Here is a 22,166-nt window from a genome sequence, read left to right as displayed (position 1 = left end):
GCATCAATTAAATGCTGTGTATCTTGGGGACCATCATTAACAATGTGATGCATGTGAGCCATCACATGCTTGAGTTCATTAAACATACAAGATACGTAGGCACCTTTTATTCAGACAGCATTTGTATACAAAATCAAAAGCACCATGGCAATGTCAGAAGCAGCTTAGGCATATAAGCACAGCCTATTTTGAACATGATGTGGAACAGGTTCCTTAGCCCTCTTATTTTTCAAAGTCGGCTAACAAACAGATGTGCATTTGCAAAAACCTGCATGGTATGCAGATGAGCCATTCCTGCCACTAACAAAATGAGCCACTTCACAGATTTCCATATGGTCCTTCCAGTCTTTGAACTCTGCAAAAAGAAAGATTTTCCAAGTTGTCAAAAGTGAGTCTCAAAAAAAGACAGCAAGAAACAGAACTCTTGTAGACTGGAAAATACAAAATATAAAAAAAAAGTACAGGTATTGCCAACACCAACGGATTGCACAAGTAAACTGCGTATGTTGACATCAATTTTTGGAAGCAGATTTCAGAGGCTAGGCTACACTGCCATGCAGTCAGCCATAACTACTGCTGGATGAATGTCAACATATCCAAAATGAGTTATCAAGTTGTCCTTTGTGTGCCTTCATAGAGGCTCTGACTAGGCTCAAACATGGCAAATAGACTTGTCCTCCGCACTCATTGGTTCTTTACGATGCCTGTCACTGGAAAGGCCTAAAGCTTTTCCTATTGGTTCATTGACTTGAACGAGAACATCTTCGGTGTAACTCCGCCTGGTTGGGTACTTGAAACAAAAGTTTAAGAAACACCATCACCAACCAAATTTTTTATTAGAACCCGACGTTTCGGGTCCAACTCGATCCCTTCCTCAGGGGCGACTAAAGTTTGAGGCCCGCAGTAGCAGGCACACGTGGCGAAGTCCAATTGTGTAGCAGAGCCAGGGTAGCGTCCCCAGATTCCTGTTCACTGCTGCAGCTGTCAGCCGGATGAACCGAAAAAAGACGCGACGTCTTTTGAAAGGGTTGGTCTCCACCACATCAAGTATGTTCACCTCGCCAAAGGCGATTTTGTGGTCGGCGCATTCGCAGTGCTCGGCGAGGGGGGTTGCTTTTCGAGTTCAATTGCCGGGCGTCATTTTTGTGCTGCAATATGCGCAGACAGATTTTTTGTTTCGCCGATATAAGAGGCAGAGCACTCTGAGCACGAGATTTTATAAATAACGCCTGGTTATTTTTCTCTAGGAATACGGTCTTTTGGTAGCGGCAGAAAATGGCAGACTGTTGAAGTAGGTTTGTGCGACACACAGACGTGTTTGCGCAGGATGCGTGCAAGCGCCTCACTGGTGCCCGCCACGTATGGGAGCACAATGCGAGGGCGCTTCGTCGTTTCCGTGTTGACCGACCCTCTTGTCCTGCAAGCTCGACGGCGGAAAGCACATTGGAATAAAGGCGCGTGTATAGCCATTCTTCTTCAGATCGGCTAAGCATAGGCCGCTGCCTGCTACTGCGGGCCTCGAACTTGTCGCCCCTGAGGAAGGGACCGAGTTGGTCGCGAAATGTTGGGTTCTAATAAATAATTTGGTTGGTGATAGTGTTTCTTAAACTAGTGGTTCATCACACCGATTAACAAGCTAATGGCAGAAGGAGCACAGGTAACCTGTTCAAGAGCCTACATATGCTCTTTGCAACCATGTGTTCTTATTCCATCATTTACTATCAGCCAAAAAGAACTCAGTACTCTGTTTGACAGCATTATCTGCACATTGGATTCACTTTCAGAGTTTATTTCGTTGCAACAATGTGCCAATCACGACAAAGGCATTGGTCATCGAACAACAGAATGCCCAGTGCTCAGTTTAAAGGCAACAAGGAAACAGGTAAACCTGCCAAGTACAACGATCAAGAACAATGTAGAAGCAGTGTTGTGTTGTGGCAATCATTCGAGGTAAATCTCTGTGCATCATCATTGTACAACAAAAAGAGTAAAAGCTGCGTCCAGGTGGCGTAAAGCGTGAAAAAAAAAAAAAAAAGCTTTGCGGTATGACTTCCCCCTCAAAGAAGCATCGGCCCAATGCTCTACATTGAATAGAAAGGTAGGCAAAAATAAACATTAAGCAAAATATAAATAGTGTCCATCAGTTATAATAGGGCTTTAGGCACACAACATACAATTTCTGGACATGTATCACCCCTGGGGTACTGTCAGTAACATCTGGGGACAATTCCATAGCCCATTTCATCTAGATGAGTGAACTTGATTTGCGGAAACAGCAGCGTAAAATTTATAGTTTTCATTAAATCCACGATGGTGATTCAGTACCTAAACCTAGAGTCGGTCTGCTGGCTTGTAATTTTCATTGTCATTGTAGGTTACGTTAGGCATTGGTGCCTTGCTGGCTTTTTATGCTCAGCTGGGCGAGTCGTCGGGCTGCTTCTGCACGCTGAAGGTAGGCAGTGACACTGAGGCTGTCCTTTTCCGTTACATGTGGCATCAGCATGACATCGAGTGCTGTATTAAGGCGAAAGCCTTTAAAGGGAAACTGCACCAGTTGTAGATTTTGATGAGTTTCAAGGAATCAAATGATTACAGCTTTCAGGTTAAGCATGCAAGATATCTTCGCGCTAGCATTTCAAACAATGGCGCAAATAGCGATTTAAACCGCTTCAGCTATCGAGCTTCTCCTCACCACACAGCGACGCTTGGGGGGCACATAATGACATCATTGACGGCACCAGTATGTTTCCCGCATGGAATGGCTTGGTTGGAAGAAGTAAAAACAAGGCTACCAAAATTGAAGGCCCAGAAATATTGTTTGATGGCATCAAAAAAGGCACCGCATGATGTGGGCGAAGGTAACGTAAAGAAAAAATATTACCGTCCGTGATGTCATCATCGAGCTTCTACGCAGTCCTTCAGTGCTGTGAGGAGAAGCCCGAATTGTAATCGTTGATTACTTCATCAGTTTTAAAGATAGCACACAAACACTTTGCAAGCATTACCGACAGCTTATGGAGAGTCAAATTCTTGAATGTCGCAGAATTCTCGAAAAGTGATGCAGCTGCGCTTTAATGGCTCATACTGTCGGCGTTCGTTCGGTCACAATATAGCTTTCAATCAAATTACATCACCTGAAACCGAAACTAATGTCATCGGAAAGGTAAAAATCCTGCATCCACCGGGAATCGAACCTGCATCCCTCGCATCGCCAGCCTAAGCTTTAACCAACTGTGCCACACCCGGGATCGTGAACTGCACATATATCTTGTCTACAGTGATTTGGTTTGGTTTGGTTTGCGGGGTTTAACATCCCAAACCGACTCAGGCTATGATAGATGCCGTAGTGCAGGACTCCGGAAATTTCGACCACCTGGGGTTCTTTAACGTGCACTGACATCACATAGAACACAGGCGGCCTTGCTTTCGTCTCCATTGAAAAGCGGCCGCCGAAGCCCGGTTACGATCCCGCATTCTTGGGAACAGTAGTCGAGCGCCGTAACCACTGCGCCACCCCGGCGGGCCCTTGTCTATCATGAGGATGAGTTAAAACACACATCATAATTCTCCTTGTCTGCGTGATGCTAATGCGGCCACTCCCCTTTGTAGCGAGGGATCACAGAGTTCTTCATTAGGCCAATAAATAAAGGAGTAGAAAAAGAACAAAAACTATACCAACTGCTGTGCATTGGTCAAAAGTCCAGAAAAAAGAAATGAGGAAGGAAAAGGGGGAGTCCTTCAACAATCTTTTCGTTTACGCCACCAGTCAAGGCGGTGCTTTGTCACCTCTACTGCCCTACCCAGGGTGTGCTCTTTGGGTGGTGACATCGACTGCAGACCAAGTGCTGTCGAAAGAGTCTCCATCAGTGCTGATGTCGCAGTTGTAGGGGGGAGGGCCACAGTTTCGGGCACTCGATCACAACATGCTGTATGGTTTTATCGGCTGCGTCGCACTCGGAGCACTTGTGCGCAGAAAACCACTCCGTGCCTCGCAGAGTAACCCGCTGCCGTCCGCTGTCTCGTGTGTTGTCATAGATGTTCTCATTAGCGATCGTGTGTTTTGTGCTGGAGTCCACCGCCAGGGATGACTTTGCCCGTGCTTCGCTGTGCCATCTCTTCATTTCTGCTTCTCAAACCTGGTTATGGATCTGCTCTCTCCACGCAAGCTGGAATATCTCCAACAGGCCGGCTTGTGGAATTCCGTACTCCTATGCCAACCTTCGCGTTCAAAGCATCCATCTGGTGTTGGAGCACTTGAGTACGATGTACTTGTATACCTCGCTGGACCATCTATGGCGAAGTGCTCAGCTGGCGCTGCAAGGCAAGCTTGCGGTTGTCTCACATGCGACGATAGTAGCGCTGACAATGACGCTGCAATTAGTGATAATGACAATGACGGCATTAGCAATGATAACGGTGCATTTAGTTAATAATGATAATGAGAGCAAACGGATGCACCGTGTGCACCAGCAACGCTCAGCCTTTCGCACTTCTGCAGTGTAGATTCCACAGTGCTTTTGGAATTTTCGGGCTCCCTGCCATACACAAGGTGGAATGGAGTTGACCTGCTTCTCCGCTCCTAGCCGGCAGCAACAGTGCGGCAGGCTACTGTGCTGACATTAAAGCGAGAAACTAGTTACATCGGCTTAACTTTCAGGCCGACTGACTGTTAATGCATGCGAGAAGGACAATGCCACGGACAACGAGAAGTGGGTTTTTTACACGACAGATATGATGCGCTTCTCGCTTTCTACAACGATAATTAGTCTGAAGAAGCCTTTGGCCCTTTGCTTCGGCGTTGCGAGTCAGGTAGTCAGTTGCTACTATTATCCACTTGTTGCTAGATGTCAATGTCGGGAAATGACCTAGTAAGTCCATGCCGATCTGTTGGAATGGCCTCGCAAGTGATTGGTTTGGTTGTATATCCTGCAGTCTTGTTAGCAGTGTTCGGTGGCGTTAGCAGTCACAGCAACTCCTGACATAGTGCGTGACATTAGCAGATAGACGAGGCCAATATGGGCCAATATTATTTAACCTGAATGCGACTCAGAGTAAAATAAAGTTTAGACGCCCAGCTGTGGGCTCATCATGAGGGGCCTGTAGGATTTCATCGAGAAGGCCCACAGGGACAAGTAAGTAGGCGGTCAGGGTGCGAACGCCATTATAAAGCGCAAGGGAGGCTAGTCCACGTTTGAACACTCTTAAGTGGCAAGGATGACTTTCCTTCAAGGTAGTCGAAGTCTGAGTGCTGAATTTGCGTGAAGTAGGCCCCAAAATAGCATCGTTATTGTCTTCTTCCAGCACTTTTGGACAGGGGCTCGTGAAAAGCAGTACCATGTGTGCGTGGCCAAAATAGGTGTTTAGAGCAGCTCTTCGAGCAAGCAAATATGCTTTTTGGAGCAGCTAAATGGAGCAGAAAGCAGGACAGACGTGCTGAAACAGCTATGGAGCGGAAATGTTAATGTTTTATAGCAGAAATATCGGCTTTTTGAAGAAACTTCAGAGCATGTGGTCAATTAAATCTCCAATAAGTCATAAAGGCCTTTCTACCCTTCTTGGCAGCAGAAATTGTGCTGCTTACAAACAGGCCCGCTGTGTTCTGAAGATGTTTTACTGCACACTGACTGTAACCAACATGTGACCAGCGTGCAGTTTAAAGGCCCATTCACGATTGAGGATTGCAAAGGGTGTGCGATTAAGGAACCGCTCAGTCTGACCGATGTTCACACTTGCAAAGGCAAACGGTGGGTCGCTTTCCCAAATTGGCCTCATTCAGAACGAGACTTGTCGACCTTGACTGCTCACCAAAACAGAAGCCGAATGTAAACCGAACTTCGATTCATATCAACTGTGTTGCTGATTGGTTACCGATTTAAGACCAGGAAGGAAACGTTGGACATGTGCCTTTTTATATATGGGAGTGCTTGTTGCTAAACAAGCTAACTCTCAAAACGTAAGAATAATGTGCTTCAGATTGTATGCTTAAATAATACAGCATGAGCACATCTATTTTGGCCTTCTCGACAATCTCTAGACGAAGCCCAAAACAAGTCCAAGGATCGCTAAGGTTGCACACTATAGTGAAGGCTTGCCAAAGTAAAAATAATATGCGAATGAAATATTTTTGCTGAAGAAAGAAAAAGGCTCTTAGTGACCACAATCCACGGCATGCATGCAAGAGTGCCGCAGTCACCATGAATAGCAGAAAGCATGGGGATGATATCGTGTAACGTCAGCGCCCAAGGTTGCCAAACCATAAAGCTGCTTTCGCTATTAGTAATAAAAAATCATTATAAACTATCTACTGCACTGAAATCTCAAATTTCGAGGATTTATAATTAACGTGAATGGAGTGAAATGCAATAATCAGTTTATGCTCAGATTTTAGCTGTCATGACCCCTTTAAGTGAATATAAATAGTTCAAGCATATGGTACCAACATAAGAAACACTACAGAATTATATGAAAATGTCACTGAACTACGAGCACGTGAATGATTAAGCTGCTAAATTTGAAAATAATACACAAGACGCGGGCAGGGTCATTAAACAGAGCCCTAGAATATAATTTTTTCCATCTCCTCACCTTCAGGTGCATTATCTGCTCTGGTTTAGAGCTCTGCTCTTAGTTTAGTGACTTCATATAAAAACAGAACCTCATCTGGACGTAGAACTTCTCTATGCGAAGAGTAATTTTTCTGTCATGGGCAGAATATCCAGGCTCGGGAACATCTGGGCTTTTCAAAAACATCGCAAAATTATGAATGTTGCTTGTCTTAATCTCAATTATTGAAATGAAATAAATAATTTAAAGAAATCGAATTTTCCAGCGTGTTTACGAGCTTTGCAAGCTCTGCAGACGTATAAAGAAGACCTCGGTGGTCAAAATTTGAGATGAATTGTTTTTTTTTTGTTTTGTTTTTTTTTTGCACACATAATTTGCTCAAAATTAGATACAGAATAAGTACTACATTTTGATTTGTGCCTGAACTTTCGAGCCACATATCTTGCAATATACCGGGTGCACGAGGCATTTGAGGATGCAATGTTGGCTTCAGGCAGAGAATATCTCCAGCAAATATATATATATTTTCACCAAACTTTAGGAGATATTTCTCTTACTGTTTATTTTCACATTACTCAATGAATGCGCCACTTGCAGCAATAACCAATTCAATTCGGCTTCGGAAATGGCTGCATGCACGGATCAGGTGGTTCTTAGAGGTACTGCCCATTGAGTTCGCAGTGGCGACCTTAAGAGCTTTTGTATTATGTGGCCTTTTGTCGGCTTCTCTCTCAACGACGCCAGTGATTTCAAATCTGGACGACTAGGAGGCCACAAGTTGGGAGTGATGTGGTTATTGGAAGTTGTTGGCCAGCCACTCGTGGGTGACGCAGGCGGTGTGGGCGAGAGCCGAATGTTGCTGAAAGACACAAGATTTTCCTTTCGAAACAGTATCAGTCCAGGGCTTCACAACGGTGGCAAGCACCTCTGCGTACTCGGCAGCATTAACGCGGAGTCCTTCTGCAAAACAGTGTGGCAGCATGACATCACCCTTGTTGCCGACGACTGCTGACACCATCACAGACAGAAATTTTGTCTGCAATGCTGTCGGCACCTCATTAGCGCTTCCGTAAAGCCATCTTTCATTATGGAAATTAGCTTTTTGGTCTTGATCGAAGTTCTTTTCATCTGAAAGAAAAAAAAAGCATTCCAGGCTCTTCAGCTTGCCTAGCAAGCGCTTGGACCAGAGCAGACGATTCTCCCGAGCTTTACCAGAAAAGAATTGCGCCCTCCTCATGACACAGAAATGGTACCTCACGTCCTCGTGCACAGCAAGCCTGGCAGCTGACTCTACGACATCGAGCTCCTTTGCAATGTCCCGCATTGACTTCTCTGGGTTGTCACTCACGATGACTTGCAGCCTCTGAAGAAAATCAGGTGTTCTGACGACGTCTGACCGCTGACTGTGCTTTTTCCTTTTCGCCACAGCGTCACAGCACATCAGTTCTGTCCGCACTTTGTTAACGAAAGGCTTCGCAACATTCAGAAAGTTGGCAATTTCCAAGTCGCTGTGGCGCACGGCCAGTGCGATGAGGACTGCATGGCGTTTCATTTCCTGTGTCAACTTGTGCTTCCATTATGCAACAAACTGCGCAGTATAAATGATAAGGGGTCAACCAACAAGAAGTCGCATGCCTAGATACATATGCTGAGCCTGCTGGTGTCTATGGCGATAAGGAGTAGTAACCTCAAATACCTCATGCACCCAGTGAGCTACGAGACTGCTATAACTGTGCCTAGTGACGGGCAATCAAAGTAGCTTCAACGTCCTCGAGCCTTCCCTCGTGAAGCAAGTGGTCAAATTCATCATTCGCAAAGAACACGCAGTGAGCAAAAAAAAAAAAGAGAAATTACACGCTCTCAATTTGTGTTGGAAGTTTTTAGGTGCAATCAAATCCATTCGCTACAACCCATCATGCTTCGAAAATCTTAATGAAAAGCATAGGTAAAAAATTGTTCAGAGTGCAGTATGAAAGACCTGCAGTAGACCTGCAAGTAGTGCTAAAGGAACACTGAAAGAAAAAGTAGGCTTGCAGCGATGGTATACTGGCTCCTAATCACAAAAACACCACTTTCACTGAAAACAAAACTCTTATAAGGTAGAAAAAAGAGAACAGAAATGCAGGCATTGCAGAAATACAGAAATCGCAAATGCATGCACAATGACATGCAAGGGATCCCGGAGGCTGCCTAACATGTATTATGGTTGCATGTTTGAATTGTTAATTTTTGTTTCAAAAATGGCAAAAAGACAGGCTAAATATTGGAAGCCAAAAATAAATTTGCGCTTGGCAGTGCCACAGGCAGTCAGTTTCGTTGTGGTATGTTTTGGTTCTTCGAAGTCACAGCTATGCATTTGGCATCACCACATGGTTTCATTTTTGATATACATGCTTTGGTTTACAAGTGTGGAGCAGCAGAGTTTTCCTCTGATGAAGTTCATGCCTCAGTAAGCGCTTCTCTATTGAAAAATCTGGGATGAAATGCACACAGGATTAAGTTACAACTTACTGGGCAGAATAAACCTGCACAGACCCGAGTGGAGCTGGGAAAGAAAAGAAAGGCTGGAAAAAGTAAGATTTAAATTGCATGGGTGCTTAAGAAAAAAAAAAAAGCGACAAAAAAAAAAAGAAGAAAAAAAAAAACGGCCTCCAACAGGATTTAATTCTAAGTCCTTTGGAGTTTTAACTGAATGTCTTAGCCATTGCACCACACGAACAGCTGAGACCTCTCGCATTACATTACTTGTGTAGTGCAATTGCATTTTTTTACACACATTTTTCACTCACCGCTAAACAATTGCATCCCAAGTGTGCTGAATGCTTTTGCTGGCTGTTAATAGTGTCACCGATGTCTCATATCTATGATAAGCATAGGAGTTTGCCAAACTATCTCGTAATATTTCTATTTCTCTATTTTCTACTCTCCCAGTGTGCATGCACAGACCTTACTGGCACATCAGTTTGCCATCTGCAGGGCAGCGACTCTAGAGTGCACCACATAAGGTGTAGACACCCAAGGAAGCATTGAGCGAAAGGGAGCTCAGTTGGTTCATATTAAGAAATACAATAGTGAAGGAAACTAAATAAATTGAGCAAAACAGGCCCTGTGTACCCCTTTTTTCTTTTAACTTTCTGCTACAATGCATTGTTCACCCCTTGCTGCTATTCAAAAAAGACGGATCTGTAGCAGTCTTTACTCGTCACTCGTGATGGTAGCTCGGCAATGTCTGTGGCCGCATCCATAGCTTCGCTAGCTACAAACTTTGCCGCCACGCCGGCACTCGTACATTCTATCCTGTTAGTCAAGTGACCTCAACTCTAAAAAGCACCGCATGCTCTGTGGGTGCAAAGGTCAAGATTCACTGCGAGAACTTTGCAGTCAAGCTCAAGATCTATGCCTGGTGCAAACAAATAGACGGCTTTGGCGAACTGTAGCTTTAATTTCAGCTGCTGCTAGATTGCACTGCTCGCTATGCATCAAGAATCACGGAGTCTATGTCTACACCATCGTTTGCATCATTTTCCCAAGTCTAAATCCCTTGGAAGGAAAACAGACCTCTTCAACTTCAAATCGAAATATCTCGGCAAGAAATGTGTCTTGCTGCCGGACAAGCGACAAAAAAGTCACGAAACACTGCACTATTAGATTCTGGCAACAAAAAATATTGTGATGGGTCCCATACTGCAGAAAATCTGGCATCCATGAAAAATTATGGGCATGTATCTGGCAAGTGGCAGGAAGGTGACGCAGCACTGCAATGACTGTCCGTTGCGTGACATCACAAGGCCACTTGACATGACCAAGTCAGCAGGTGCTGCCACACAGGGTGCTTTTTATGGTATCAAGTTAAAAAGGAAAACAAAGAGAACATCGCTTGGAGCAATTACGCACCACTATTTGTTTCTTGCAGGTGTATCCGTGACAAAGGTGCATGCAGGGCTACCTGGAATCACTTGAGGCAAATCCTTGAAGCCTTTGTTATGAAATATTAAATATTGCAGAGGTTCAGCTCTCTTTGAACCAAGTCAAAAGCATTAGCCATCGGCCGGTGCCGCATTTGTAGCTGCCGCTTCAGTCTTGGCTTGATTCCGCATTTGGTAAGCTTCTCGGCAATAGGCTAGTCTGGCTTCTCGTTCGATGTCTTGGCAACCTGTCTGGCATGGTTGCAGTCTCTGTCTTTGGCGCAAGTGGATTCCTCTACACCACACTGCCTCCTTTTGTCATGCCGCCTGGTGAATTCACCCAACACTATGCTCGCGGTCTCGACTGCACTTACCCAGAAATGTTTTAAAGCAACGAACAGAATATGGGCGCACAAAACACAGACAACAGAACATGTTGGTGCCGCTGCAAATGAATGAACAACGAAATAGCTATTAGAAATGACAGCAGTGCCTACTCTGCTGGCAGAAATCTTGAGCAAAAATTTCTCGTCAATTGGCCCTAATTGGCTATACAAGGCCATGCGACATTTTCCCATGAAAATAGCAGTGACTGAAATTTTTCATACTTTCACAATCATCTAGCAAATAATGACCTCCTTTTGTTTCGTACTACATGCGCCATAGTGTCAGCAAATAAATTGCAATGCTGTTTGTACAGCAAGCGACTGCAGGCAAGGGACACGTCTGGGTGATATTTTTGAGGTAGTCGTGTAAGCAAGTTTCCAGGGCAAAAAAATTATGGCATGTAATTTCTTCCTAACAAAGATTACCAAAGTACTGCCTGCTGAGAACTTATTCTCGGCAAATAATTTCAACAGTGTATGGAGCAGAGCATGAATTCGGGCAGCCCGAAAACCTGGGCCGGGCTGGAAAATTGCCGTTTTTATGGGTCTGGACCTGGCTCGGGCTTGACATGCAGGCCTGGGCTTGCAGCTTGCAGTGGCGGAACGAGGCCAGGCTGGGTAAAGCTGTGTATGGCTTCTTTTGGAGATGGAATTCCAGCACTAAAATCATTCCGGTGGTTTATGAATAAACCACTACTAGTACATATGTTGACAGAGAATGAGAGAAAGCTCATTTGTAAACAGAGTTTAATCAGTGCCACTCGGTGTTTTGTCCAAGTAATTTAGTACGAACATGCCGGGCTGCATTCAATGACACAAGTGAAAAAAGTTAAAAAGGAAAGGCTCAAAACTCGATAGCGAACTGTACTACAATGGAGGTGTTATGAAGTGCTGTAACCTGTCATGCATGACACAGCCCGTTTGCATAAGCACGTGCCTACTGAAGTACTCAACACCATCAGCTTAGGATTTCTCAGAAATCAGTGAGCAAGAGGGTAGCTTCTAACCTTTGTGTTACCGCTAACGGCTGGACATTTGAAGCCTTATAACAGCCCCTGGACAAGGACCTTCAATTGACTGCTCTGCAGGCAGCCATCTGTTCATAAAAATTCTGACTTCCCCCCCCCAAAGAATGTCTCTACGCTACAATAAATGCTGTAGGATAAGAGCTTATTGCTTTAGGAATCTTTACATATCCAATAACATATACATGCAAAATGAACAGACACTACCGCTTTTCGTCTCCACAGAGATGTGACAATGTGGCTGTGATTTCTTCAATGAATATGTAAATTTTGGTTTTTTCTGCCCTTGCCCACTAATGTTCCTGGGGCAAAGTTGCCAGGGGCAGTCTTTTTGTAGGTGATTAAGCAAAGAACTTGCACCAAGAGCCAATTGCTTATAAGGAGTCATAGTTAAAATGCCCATAATCCACACCTTTTAAATGTACATTGTGCTAGATAGCTTTACATAAAATGTCTTGTCAAAATATTCTTCACCATGCTTTTGCTTCTGTCGGTGCTTTAACTGTGCCCTTCTCAACCAAGAATATTTTGCAAGGTTTGTCTCTCATCTTGATTTATTGTTATGTGCTAGTTAAGCAATACATTTTTAAGGCGCCTGTTCAGACTTACTTTGCAGGTTTGGCACAGGCCCTGTCGTGGAAGCGCAGGCCGGGTCCGGGCCATTAATCATTGCCGATGGGCTTGGAACCATGGATCCGGGATGGTCTTCAAACGTGGGCCAGGGAAGGGGCTGGAAAATCCAACCCGTGCAGGGCTCTAGTAAGGAGTGTAAGAAACTAAAGGTACAGGAAAAAAAAAAAATCACACACACATAAGGGGAGTTCAGTAGCGAGTTCATTACTTCGAAGCACCTCTACGTGGTCTCCGTGCTACAATGGAGTTGTCTAAACGGTATTTACGTTATCATTTCTGTTGTCTCAACAGAGCTTATCCTTTTGTCGTACCCGACGCAAACTAGGCAAAATTTCATCAAGGGTACGCAGAATATCATCCATATAGCTGCCGCTTTTAGCTGTGAAAGGTTCAGTGCTAGTTTCGAGCTTTTGGTGCTCAATATGTATCACTAGTTTCAAGCTAGTGATGCTCGAGCGATATCATAGGCAAGTACTTCACCCGGATGTGATCAAAACGAACAGCGTATGGAGAATCGGGGCCAAGAACGTAAAAAGCATAAAATGAGCTTCGTCGCCCTAAGCAGCTAATCACTGACGAGTGCCGTGAGTATCTGGTTGATAGAAGACAAAGCATCAAGCGCCAGTTAGCAGCATCATAAGACAGTGCAGTGCTCGCCTTCAACAGTGCTAAATTGGCGCGTGCTGCAAGTGCATACCTTGGCACAAATCCCTGCAGTATGTGACAAATAAGAACGGTAAGCGGACAGCATATAACCACGAACATTGCACGCAAAACTGGCAGCTAAAATTTGAACATGGCGGCACCTTCATTGGCATGCTTTGTCCACAACTAAAATATTTTCACAGACCGGGCACTAACCTTTCTGTACCGAAGCCGCAGCAGATGTGCCAGGGTTGTTCATGGCGCGCACACCAGTCAGTTCGATCGCACCCGTCCGTGCAACAGGCACAGTCTCGTTTACTACAACAAAAGCCACGGCACCAAACCGCCGCCGCGGCACCGGCGGCATCCCCAAGCAGGGTGGGTGGCGGGCGATGAGCGGTGGCCCGCCGGCACGCCGTGCCCTCAACTAGGGACAATCCGACCTAGGGATTGCTAGGGATCCAGGGCGGCTGTCCAGCAAAAATCCAGGCAACACTGGCATTATTCATGGCGAGTTTTAGCCGCTCCCGTAGCGAGGCAAACTCACCGCCATGTTCGCCGGTCGCGGCTGAAGGGGGAAAACCGGTCGGGTGGCTGGGCAGGAGCGGGGCACCAGGGACTCTAGCACCACCGTCGCTAAGCCTAACACCGTCAGACGACGACGACGCACACAAATTACACAAGAATGGCCGAGAGCCGGACTTCAGAAGTTGCAGCTCGTCATCCGCCCAGGTGACGCACTTCGTGTGAACACGTTTCGCACAGTCGGCACATCGTAAAAACTGCTGCTTGCCAAAAAACGGGCGGGAGCACAGCGCACATGCGTCCTTACTGGGCGCCATCTTGGGAATAATAATAATAATAATAATAATAATAATAATAATAATAATAATAATAATAATAATAATAATAATAATAATAATAATAATAATAATAATAATAATAATAAATATTATAATAAATATTAAATAAATATAATAAATAATAATAAATAATAATAAGATTTAATGTGCGCAGGAACAACCATGTGGTCATCGTGCTGCAGCACAAATAAAAAAAATGAAAATGCACTCACAAGTTTTACACAGAGATAGAACACAAAAAAAGAAACAAATAACACATTAAATGAAACTGAGATGAAAAGTGTCACGGAAAGAAAGAAAACAATGAGTAGCATGTCTTATATACACAGTCAGAGAATTGTAGAGCACATCACGAAAAAAAATATATAGAGAAAAAAAAAATAAATAACTGACATTGATTATAGTAATAGAATATACATAAAATAAACAACCATTTCAGGCGATACAAGTGTGTGGTACTTAAAACAGAGGTTATAAATACAGGGAAATACAATAGAGAAATACAATTGAATGCGGGACAGTAAGATTCGAAAATAAAGTTTAAAGTTAATATACCAATAAGAAACGGATAAAAAGCAGTACAAGATACTCAAAACAGCACTGAACACCGGGAGAAAAAAGCAAAACGTGAAGTAAATAAATACAATATTTACACTCAAAAGTAGAAGTTATATGTGATAAGTGCAGTTTAGAATACAAAGCTACGAACGTTCAATATAAATGAAGAGAGCGAGTTTTGGAAAATGTCAAGGTGAAGACAGACTTAAACAACCTCTGCATTCTGTCAAGAGGGGAATGGGAATGAAGAAATGGAGAAACTTGAAACGGTCTGAATTCCCTCATGCTCCTTCGTGGAACGCGCAGAAGGATGTACTTCAATAGTTGAGGGCACGTAATGTGGCCATGAGGGAGCTTGTACAGAAAAATTATATCTACTCTGACACGACGGCAGTTAAGAGAAGTAAGATTCAGTGGGGTACTCCTGGTGGAGTGAAAGGAGGAAGTTGCGCAAGGAAGGCGATATCGAATTACCTTTAAAAAATATTTTCTGTACTCTGTCAACCTTGTCCAAGTTCGATTTGCAAGTGCCATTCCAACCAACCGACGCGCACTCCAAGAGCGGCAAGCATGTGGAGAGGTACAGCTTTAAGAACGGAAGTAGAGTACGGAACTCTCTCGAAAGTCTGCAAAGGAATCCGAGAGTGCGCATAGCCCGCTGAGCAATGCGTTTAGTATGAGAGGTGAAGCTGAATGTGCTGTCAAAAAGTACACTAACGTCATTATTTCATCTACCCTGTCCAACAGCACAGAATTCACAGAATCATGGTACAGAAAATTGTGTGTTTTACGAGTAAATGAAATAACCCTAGTTTTGGAAGAATTGAGGGTAAGTCGATTCTTCGCACACCAATCAGAAAAAGCAGATATGTCCGATTGCAACAACAAGCAATCCTGAAAAGTATGTATGACCTTGAATATTTTTATATCATCAGCATAAAGAAGAAACGAGGAGCTCTTGATCGCCGAGGAAACATCATTAATAAAAACGGAGAAGAGAAGCGGGCCTAATACAGAACCTTGAGGAACTCCCCTGGTTGCAGGGTAAACGAAGGAGGTCTGTCCATTGAAACTGACAAAGCAGGAGCGATCAAGGAGGTAGTTGCGTAGGAGGGCTACGAGGGAGACTTCGACGCCAGAGAGTAGAAGCTTTTCAAGAAGTAGTGAGTGAGTAACAACGTCGAAAGCTATGCTTATATCACTGTACACAGTGTCAACCTGACCCCTCTGAAGGACTGCTCCAGAGGCATACGTCATAAAAGTGACTAGGTTGGTAAAAGAAGAGCGACACGATATGAAGCCATGCTGATTCGGTATTATGATATGTTTGAGATGGAAGGAAAGTATGTTGTGCAAAGCTAATTCGAAAAGCTTAGAGGTTGCACATAGAAGAGAAATCGGACGATAATTGGAAACATCAGATTTGTTTCCAGACTTGAAGACAGGAAACACGCGTGCCATTTTCCACACGCGAGGACAGGCAGCATTTTTTAAACAGTTATTAAATATGGCAGTCAATACTGGTAAAAAAATACAACTGAAGGCTTTTATTATGGCGGCTGGAATGCCATCCGGTCTAGGAGACAAAGATGGTCTCAGACGCTTAAGACTCACAGTTATCAACTCATCGTCAAAGAGAATGGAATTAGATAGTGCACCAGAAGGGAGGCAAACGGAATCACAATGTGGATGTTTGTAAACGGAGGAAAAATGTTGTGCAAAACTGTCGGCAACATCCCGAATTTCCGAACCCTGAGAGTCAACTAAGCTGATACTTAAATCTGATTTAATGGAACGCTTCCGAACGTATCGCCAGAACTGACTAGGACGATTTGAAGCACTCCTCTCTAAAGACTCAAGATGAGAGTCGTGGTCCCGCTTGTATAAGCGTTTGAAGAAAGAACGCATGCGGCCAAACTCATCTCCCCAATTGTCAAACCCAGGGCGTTTCGCTTTACGATGGGCCCGTTCCTTAAGTTTTAACGCCGTTATCAGTTCCCTTGAAAACCAGGAAGGAAACTTCCTACGCGTAGGAGTATGCAGAGGTATGTACCGACGCATACCATCAAGAACTATTTCAGTGAAGCGACTGACTTGACCATCGGCATCACTAATGTCATTTAAAAGGGACCAGTCAACAGAAAAGAAATTGAAGAGACCGACACAGTCACCACGTGCATACGCGAAACGGGGCGAATTCCCCGCCCAATCTGAATTAGTAGAGGGTGAGACAGAGACAGAAGTAGTAACAAGAAGTGGAGGTTGAAATTCGTCACAGCGAGTAAGTGGTATATCGGAACTCGAGACTCGAACACTTTCTGAATTCGATAGACAGATATCGAGAATATTAACACAGCAGTTTACAATGAAATTTTGTTGCTGCAAAGAGTTAAAGGCTACAAAATCAAGTAGCATGCTACATTTATCTAATATATAATGATTATTGTGAGAAGAAGTAAATGAGTTTTATTTGACACCTGGAGTATTAAAATCGCCTAAAATGAGTAGTTTGTGTTTGCTATGAGAAGTTATAACACGTTCGATTGAGAGCAAAACATCATCGTAGGCAGGAAGAGGAAGATTAGGAGGAATGTAGAAAGATGCCAGTAGAAGTTTTTCATGTCGATTTAAAGTGAGCTCAAGCCACACACATTCTTCAACAGTTTCCAGATCGGAACGTCGAACACACTGCAGAGAACTGTCAATAGCAATGAGCACTCCCCCTCCTCTTTGTTTGGGTCCTGATTCAGGGCGGTCGCTTCTAAAAAGAGTAATTATTACGAAAGAGATCACTGGAAGGGATCTCGCTGCACACGCAGGTTTCGGTAACTGCAACAGCGGTGTAACAACTGGCCAAAACGCTAGAAAAGAATTCAGGTCCCTTAGTCCGAAGACCTCGGGCGTTTTGATAACAGATGTCCAAATTAGGGGCCTGTTGGGCTCGACTGGTCAAGAATTTGGACAGTTGGCTCCAAACCGACTGAGTTATGGGGAAAGCGGCCTATTGCTGCAGAACAGAGTGTGTGTGCGTGTTTACTCGCCGGCATCCCGTTCGAAGAAGTGTCTTCGTCGCGCGCACGTGTTCCCGAACGATGGCCCGTTTCTTTGAGGTCCAGACGCCGCCTAAGCACCCCCCTTCTTGCGGTCCGGAAGCGGCCGGCGCCCCCTTTGCGGCAAAGAGACCGCCGCCACCCGATCGGGAGAGACTGCTCGCAGACCGCACCATCACCACCCCCGCTGCATGGGAAAACGGCGGCGGCGTAAAAAGAAGTGGCGACAGCACCGCGGGGCCGGAGGCCCATAAATCGACAGTCTGCCTAGACGCGGCCGTTTGAACGGTCAAGTTCACACAAGGCTGACAGCGGGCTCACAGCGAATGGGCATGGATCTCCTTCGCCGGCTTCGAAGAGCCTGTCAGTCCAAGGAGCGATGTTACATTAATCGACCAGCCGCTTGGTGGGAGGACCGGCGAGAGTGTGAAGGCACCGCCTTATCGCGGGCGGATTTTCGTCAACGGATGTGATTGGTTGATTACAATACAGCCAAATTTTCCCTCGCAATTCGGAAGCCTTAAAATGAACCTCTGGAAAGTCTTCAAGCATTTTGATTCTCATCTTGATCCTCGATCCTAATCCTCGATCTGGATCCCGACTAGTAATCATGTAAATAAATTGTGTCTATCTCGTCTAACTTTGGTCAACCGGCTGCATCTCATTCTGCACTTCGTTGGGGAACCGAAAAACTTGGGAGACCACCATCGAAGTAACGAACCATCAACATCTTAACTGAGCCACTGCAATAATAATAATAATAATAATAATAATAATAATAATAATAATAATAATAATAATAATAATAATAATAATAATAATAATAATAATAATAATAATAATAATAATGCTCTTGCTGAGTTTTGTTTAATTAGATGTTACATGTATCCAGTTTTGGTGAGAATAGGTTTTCAATGTCTTAGTTTTAATAACGATGTGTGTTATGTCTTCTTGTACTGAAATGTACCACCTGTATGACTTTGCACTGCTAAGTACCTGAATAAATAAGTAAGCAAATAATTAAATAAATAATAATAATAGTAATAAACTTTATTAAGACAAGTAGACGCTGCATAATGAACTAAGCGGACCTGCCCCCCGCTGAAAACTTCGTTAATATGAGGGGGCGGACTACTCTACTCCCCAATGCGTGTGGAAAGAGGAAATTTGGACTACTGTCCAGTATCAGAACGAAAGTATGGTGCGCGCACGGCACAGTGGACAAAAAAAACACTGCACTCTTAATCAAGTATATAGCTGCAAAACACTTATACGGAATGTGCAATGATAAAAACGTGATTGTCAATGGGCAAGTAGTCGAAGCGTAAATGATTGAGGAATTAGCTTTACAAAAGGGAGAAGATGTGTGGTATGGATTTGTGATTAACAGACAGGTAATATCGACCTAAAGACGGCACCGGGAATTCAGGTCAGGCTGAAAGTTTTCGAAAACGTGCCCTCTTTATACAGGCAAAAGAACATTCGCGTGCGTTGATATCACAGCCAACTTGTTTGCCGATTGCTTGAATGCCGAAAGTAAAAATAAGTCATTCATGCATCCAAAAGTCTTAACGACTTCTGGCAAAGTTTCCAACAGAAGGAGGAAGCTTGCGAGAGATACCTCGCTCAGAACTGGAGCAATCGATAAAACTTCTTCCTGAGCGAGTTGGTGCATATTTTATATTATAAAGTTAGAGCGCAAAAACAAGAAGACAGAGCAACGACTGTGCTGTGCTTGTGCTGTGTGTCGTTACTCTGTCTGTGCGTGGTTTTTGTTTTAATTTTTGCGCTTTCACTTTGTAATGGAGCAATCAAGCCACAAATAAACATCCTATTTTCTGTGCAGTGACGTGACCCCTTTTTAAACCGAGAAGACAAGGTAGAAGCGTGAAAATTCATCCTCGCCCTCAGTTCATGGCTGATTTCCTCCCTCATCTCACCACCACTTATTAACCCTCATCCGAACCTTAACAGATATTAACTGCACCAACCCTGCCTAACCAAAGGAATTCCTCATAAGATGAGAGTGAGAGCTTGCCTTCGTTAATGTACCCACCTCTACTTTGGAAACAGCGACCGTAATATTGTAAACAGAGTCAAGGTTTTCTTCTAAACGTTGTTTTCAAGTTGCCGCAGTGGGAACCACTGCCGCCGCAGAAGTCCAGAATTCAATGAATTTCTAATTGTGAGGCAACTACGGGATAATATAAGATCATGTTATGTGCATGTTGATGGGAATAATGGTCTCATCTTCTGAGACGAGGCAAAATTTTCCTTATAACCTTTTTCCAGCACAGCCAAAGAAAACCAATAGCCTGGGTTTTTGAAAATAAAGAGATAAGTGCAGAATGGTGCAAGGTACTTTCTTAATTTATTCATTCATTTATGTTTTTAGTAAGGGGGCGGGGGGGGGGGGGGAGGGTGAGAAGGCTAAAAATGTTAGAAGCAGATCAGACACATGAGCGTACGTAATACACATTATACACACACAATGATCAAAAACAATGATCATCGAAGAAAAGAAAACAGGAATACTCAGAGCAACAGGCAACACTCAACTCAACATCGAAAAAAAAACTTTATACGGTCCAGTTATGATCGATATATAATGTAAAGAGCTAGGTTCCATTTTAAATATCAGCAAAATCGCGGTGGGGTCGCCATTAGCAGCGTATGAAGCTTTTCATCAGGTCACGACGAACTTTCGCGACGAGTAAAGATGTATTGAAGGTAATTGTAAACCGTGGTAATTGTAAACCATCATTTGATACAACGCTGGCAACTTCACGAGGCAACTGGTTCCACTCTGAAACCGTTTCGGAGAAAAATGACGCCTTAAATAAATTTGTACGGCAAGGGATTTCTCGTACTCTTAAATGATGGTCTGTACATTCAGAGACACAACAAGGGCGCCTAAAATACTTATCTCTTTCTATATTTACCCCCGAATGGTATATACTATTAAATAATTTTAGCCGTAATTTCCGTCGTCTAGCGTTCAGGCTTTGTTCGTGTAGCGCTGAACTGCCGTTCGTAATTTCCAGAGACAAAGCATGCAGCCATGTTTTGTATACGCTCTAATTTATGTTTATCTTGTAGAGTGGGAGGATCTCAAACAGTACATGAATATTCTAGGATGGATCCCACAATGGTCTTGTAAAGCAAATCCCAGCAGGCTTATGGGAACTTTCGTGCGTTGCGGCGAAGAAGACCCAATGCGTGACCCGCCTTAGCTACGCTATAGTTGACACGGCGATGCCAATTTAACTCTGGGGTAAAATACACACCGAGACACTTATACTCAAATACACGGCACAACAAAGAATTGTTTGAGGTGTAGGATCGAAATTAAGGGTGTCTTTTGTTTTGTTTTTTTGCGAAAGCAATACACCGCCAGGTCTAACCGCTCGTGGCAGTGTGTCGTGTCCATGTCCGCGTCCGTGGTCCCTCAGCCTGCCATGACGTTTGAATTCAGGTTACCCCTATGCCACGGGCAGGAGCTGCCAACTCGCGTCGCTCCTTTCATATGGGAGGGTGATATCAGAATGAGCCTGACAGAACCGTTTGCATTCTCGTTGCCCCTACGACACGCAGGCACGTAGGGGAATAATGTAGCAGGCAAAATAAGCTTCCACCATTGCTTTCGCAATTCAACTAGGGTTAGCCATGAGCTAAACCACAACTAATTTTTATGTGTGTACACCATACACACTGCAGCTAGCACAGGACCGGATTAATGAAGGAATAGGGAAAGGCCTTCGCCCGGCCGTGGGTATATAATCAGGCTGCTGCTGCTGCTGCTGCTGCTGCTGCTGCTGCTGCTGCTGCTGCTGCTGCTGCTGCTGCTGCTGCTGCTGCTGCTGCTGCTGCTGCTGCTGCTGCTGCTGCTGCTGCTGCTGCTGCTGCTGCTGCTGCTGCTGCTGCTGCTGCTGCTGCTGCTGCTGCTGCTGCTGCTGCTGCTGCTGCTGCTGCTGCTGATGATGATGATGATGATGATGATGATGACGATGATAATGAGGATCATATATACTGTATTATTCTGATTTAGTCTCATACATAATTTTGTGCACCATGACAATATTTTGTCCCGATCCTGTTGAATTGTATAGGTAGGTGCCTATTTCGGAATTGGTTATCCTATAGAGTACACAATCATCGGCAGTCTCATATGGGATATGGAATCTCAGGCGGCGGAGGTCACATCCGGTGTCACACAAGGATCCGGGTTGGGGCCACTACTATTTTTGCGTTATGTTCAATTCGGAATTGAACATAAAGCAAAAATAGTAGTGGCCCCAACCCGGACCCTTGTGTGACACCGGATGTGACCTCCGCCGCCTGAGATTGCGCGCCGTTCACGACAACAAACTGGGTTCTCAACCGCAAGTATTCTCTAACCCAACATATTACTTGAAAATTAATATTACAAGCATACATTTTTTGAATCAACAAATTACGAGGCGCAGTATCAAAGGTTTTCTGGATATATACAGTCCATCGTGAGTGGCTTGTTCAAGGCTTCTGCTAAGTCACATGC

The 22,166-nt window shown here is 44.2% G+C and overlaps 1 protein-coding gene across 3 annotated transcripts; it reads right to left on the bottom strand.

The window, feature by feature from the left end:
- Positions 1 to 92: 92 nt before the first annotated feature.
- On the bottom strand, positions 93 to 13,593 carry LOC146206709 (uncharacterized). Of its 3 annotated transcripts, none has more exons than XR_014704494.1 (3): positions 13,375 to 13,588; positions 12,490 to 12,656; positions 93 to 355 (listed from the first exon to the last, which is right to left on the bottom strand). XR_014704494.1 is itself a non-coding variant. In XM_084591512.1 (3 exons), the coding sequence occupies exons 1-3, from the start codon at positions 13,523 to 13,525 to the stop codon at positions 240 to 242; spliced, it is 414 nt and encodes a 137-aa protein (XP_084447638.1). In that variant the 5' UTR covers positions 13,526 to 13,593; the 3' UTR covers positions 93 to 239. The 3 variants fall into 3 exon arrangements, 1 of the variants encoding a protein (XP_084447638.1); XR_014704495.1 differs by having other exon boundaries at positions 12,490 to 12,610; positions 13,375 to 13,582; XM_084591512.1 differs by having other exon boundaries at positions 12,490 to 12,636; positions 13,375 to 13,593.
- Positions 13,594 to 22,166: the final 8,573 nt, after the last annotated feature.

The sequence above is a fragment of the Amblyomma maculatum genome, chromosome 1 (genome assembly GCF_055883805.1).
Source record: "Amblyomma maculatum isolate TAMU_Amacu chromosome 1, ASM5588380v1, whole genome shotgun sequence".
NCBI classification, from domain to species: Eukaryota; Metazoa; Arthropoda; class Arachnida; order Ixodida; family Ixodidae; genus Amblyomma; species Amblyomma maculatum.
The sequence above is the reverse complement of the archived record's forward strand: the minus strand, read 5'-3'. Positions and strand labels throughout refer to the sequence as shown.

Excerpts from the sequence above, each read along its gene's own strand:
- LOC146206709 (XM_084591512.1), bottom strand. The coding sequence starts at position 13,525 with ATGCCGCCGGTGCCGCGGCGGCGGTTTGGTGCCGTGGCTTTTGTTGTA. Across the intron at positions 12,637-13,374 it reads TGCGGCTTCGGTACAGAAAG|AGCCCTGCACGGGTTGGATT; the intron begins GTTAGTGCCCGG and ends ACTCCTTACTAG. Across the intron at positions 356-12,489 it reads GCCTGTGCCAAACCTGCAAA|AGTTCAAAGACTGGAAGGAC; the intron begins GTAAGTCTGAAC and ends TTCTTTTTGCAG.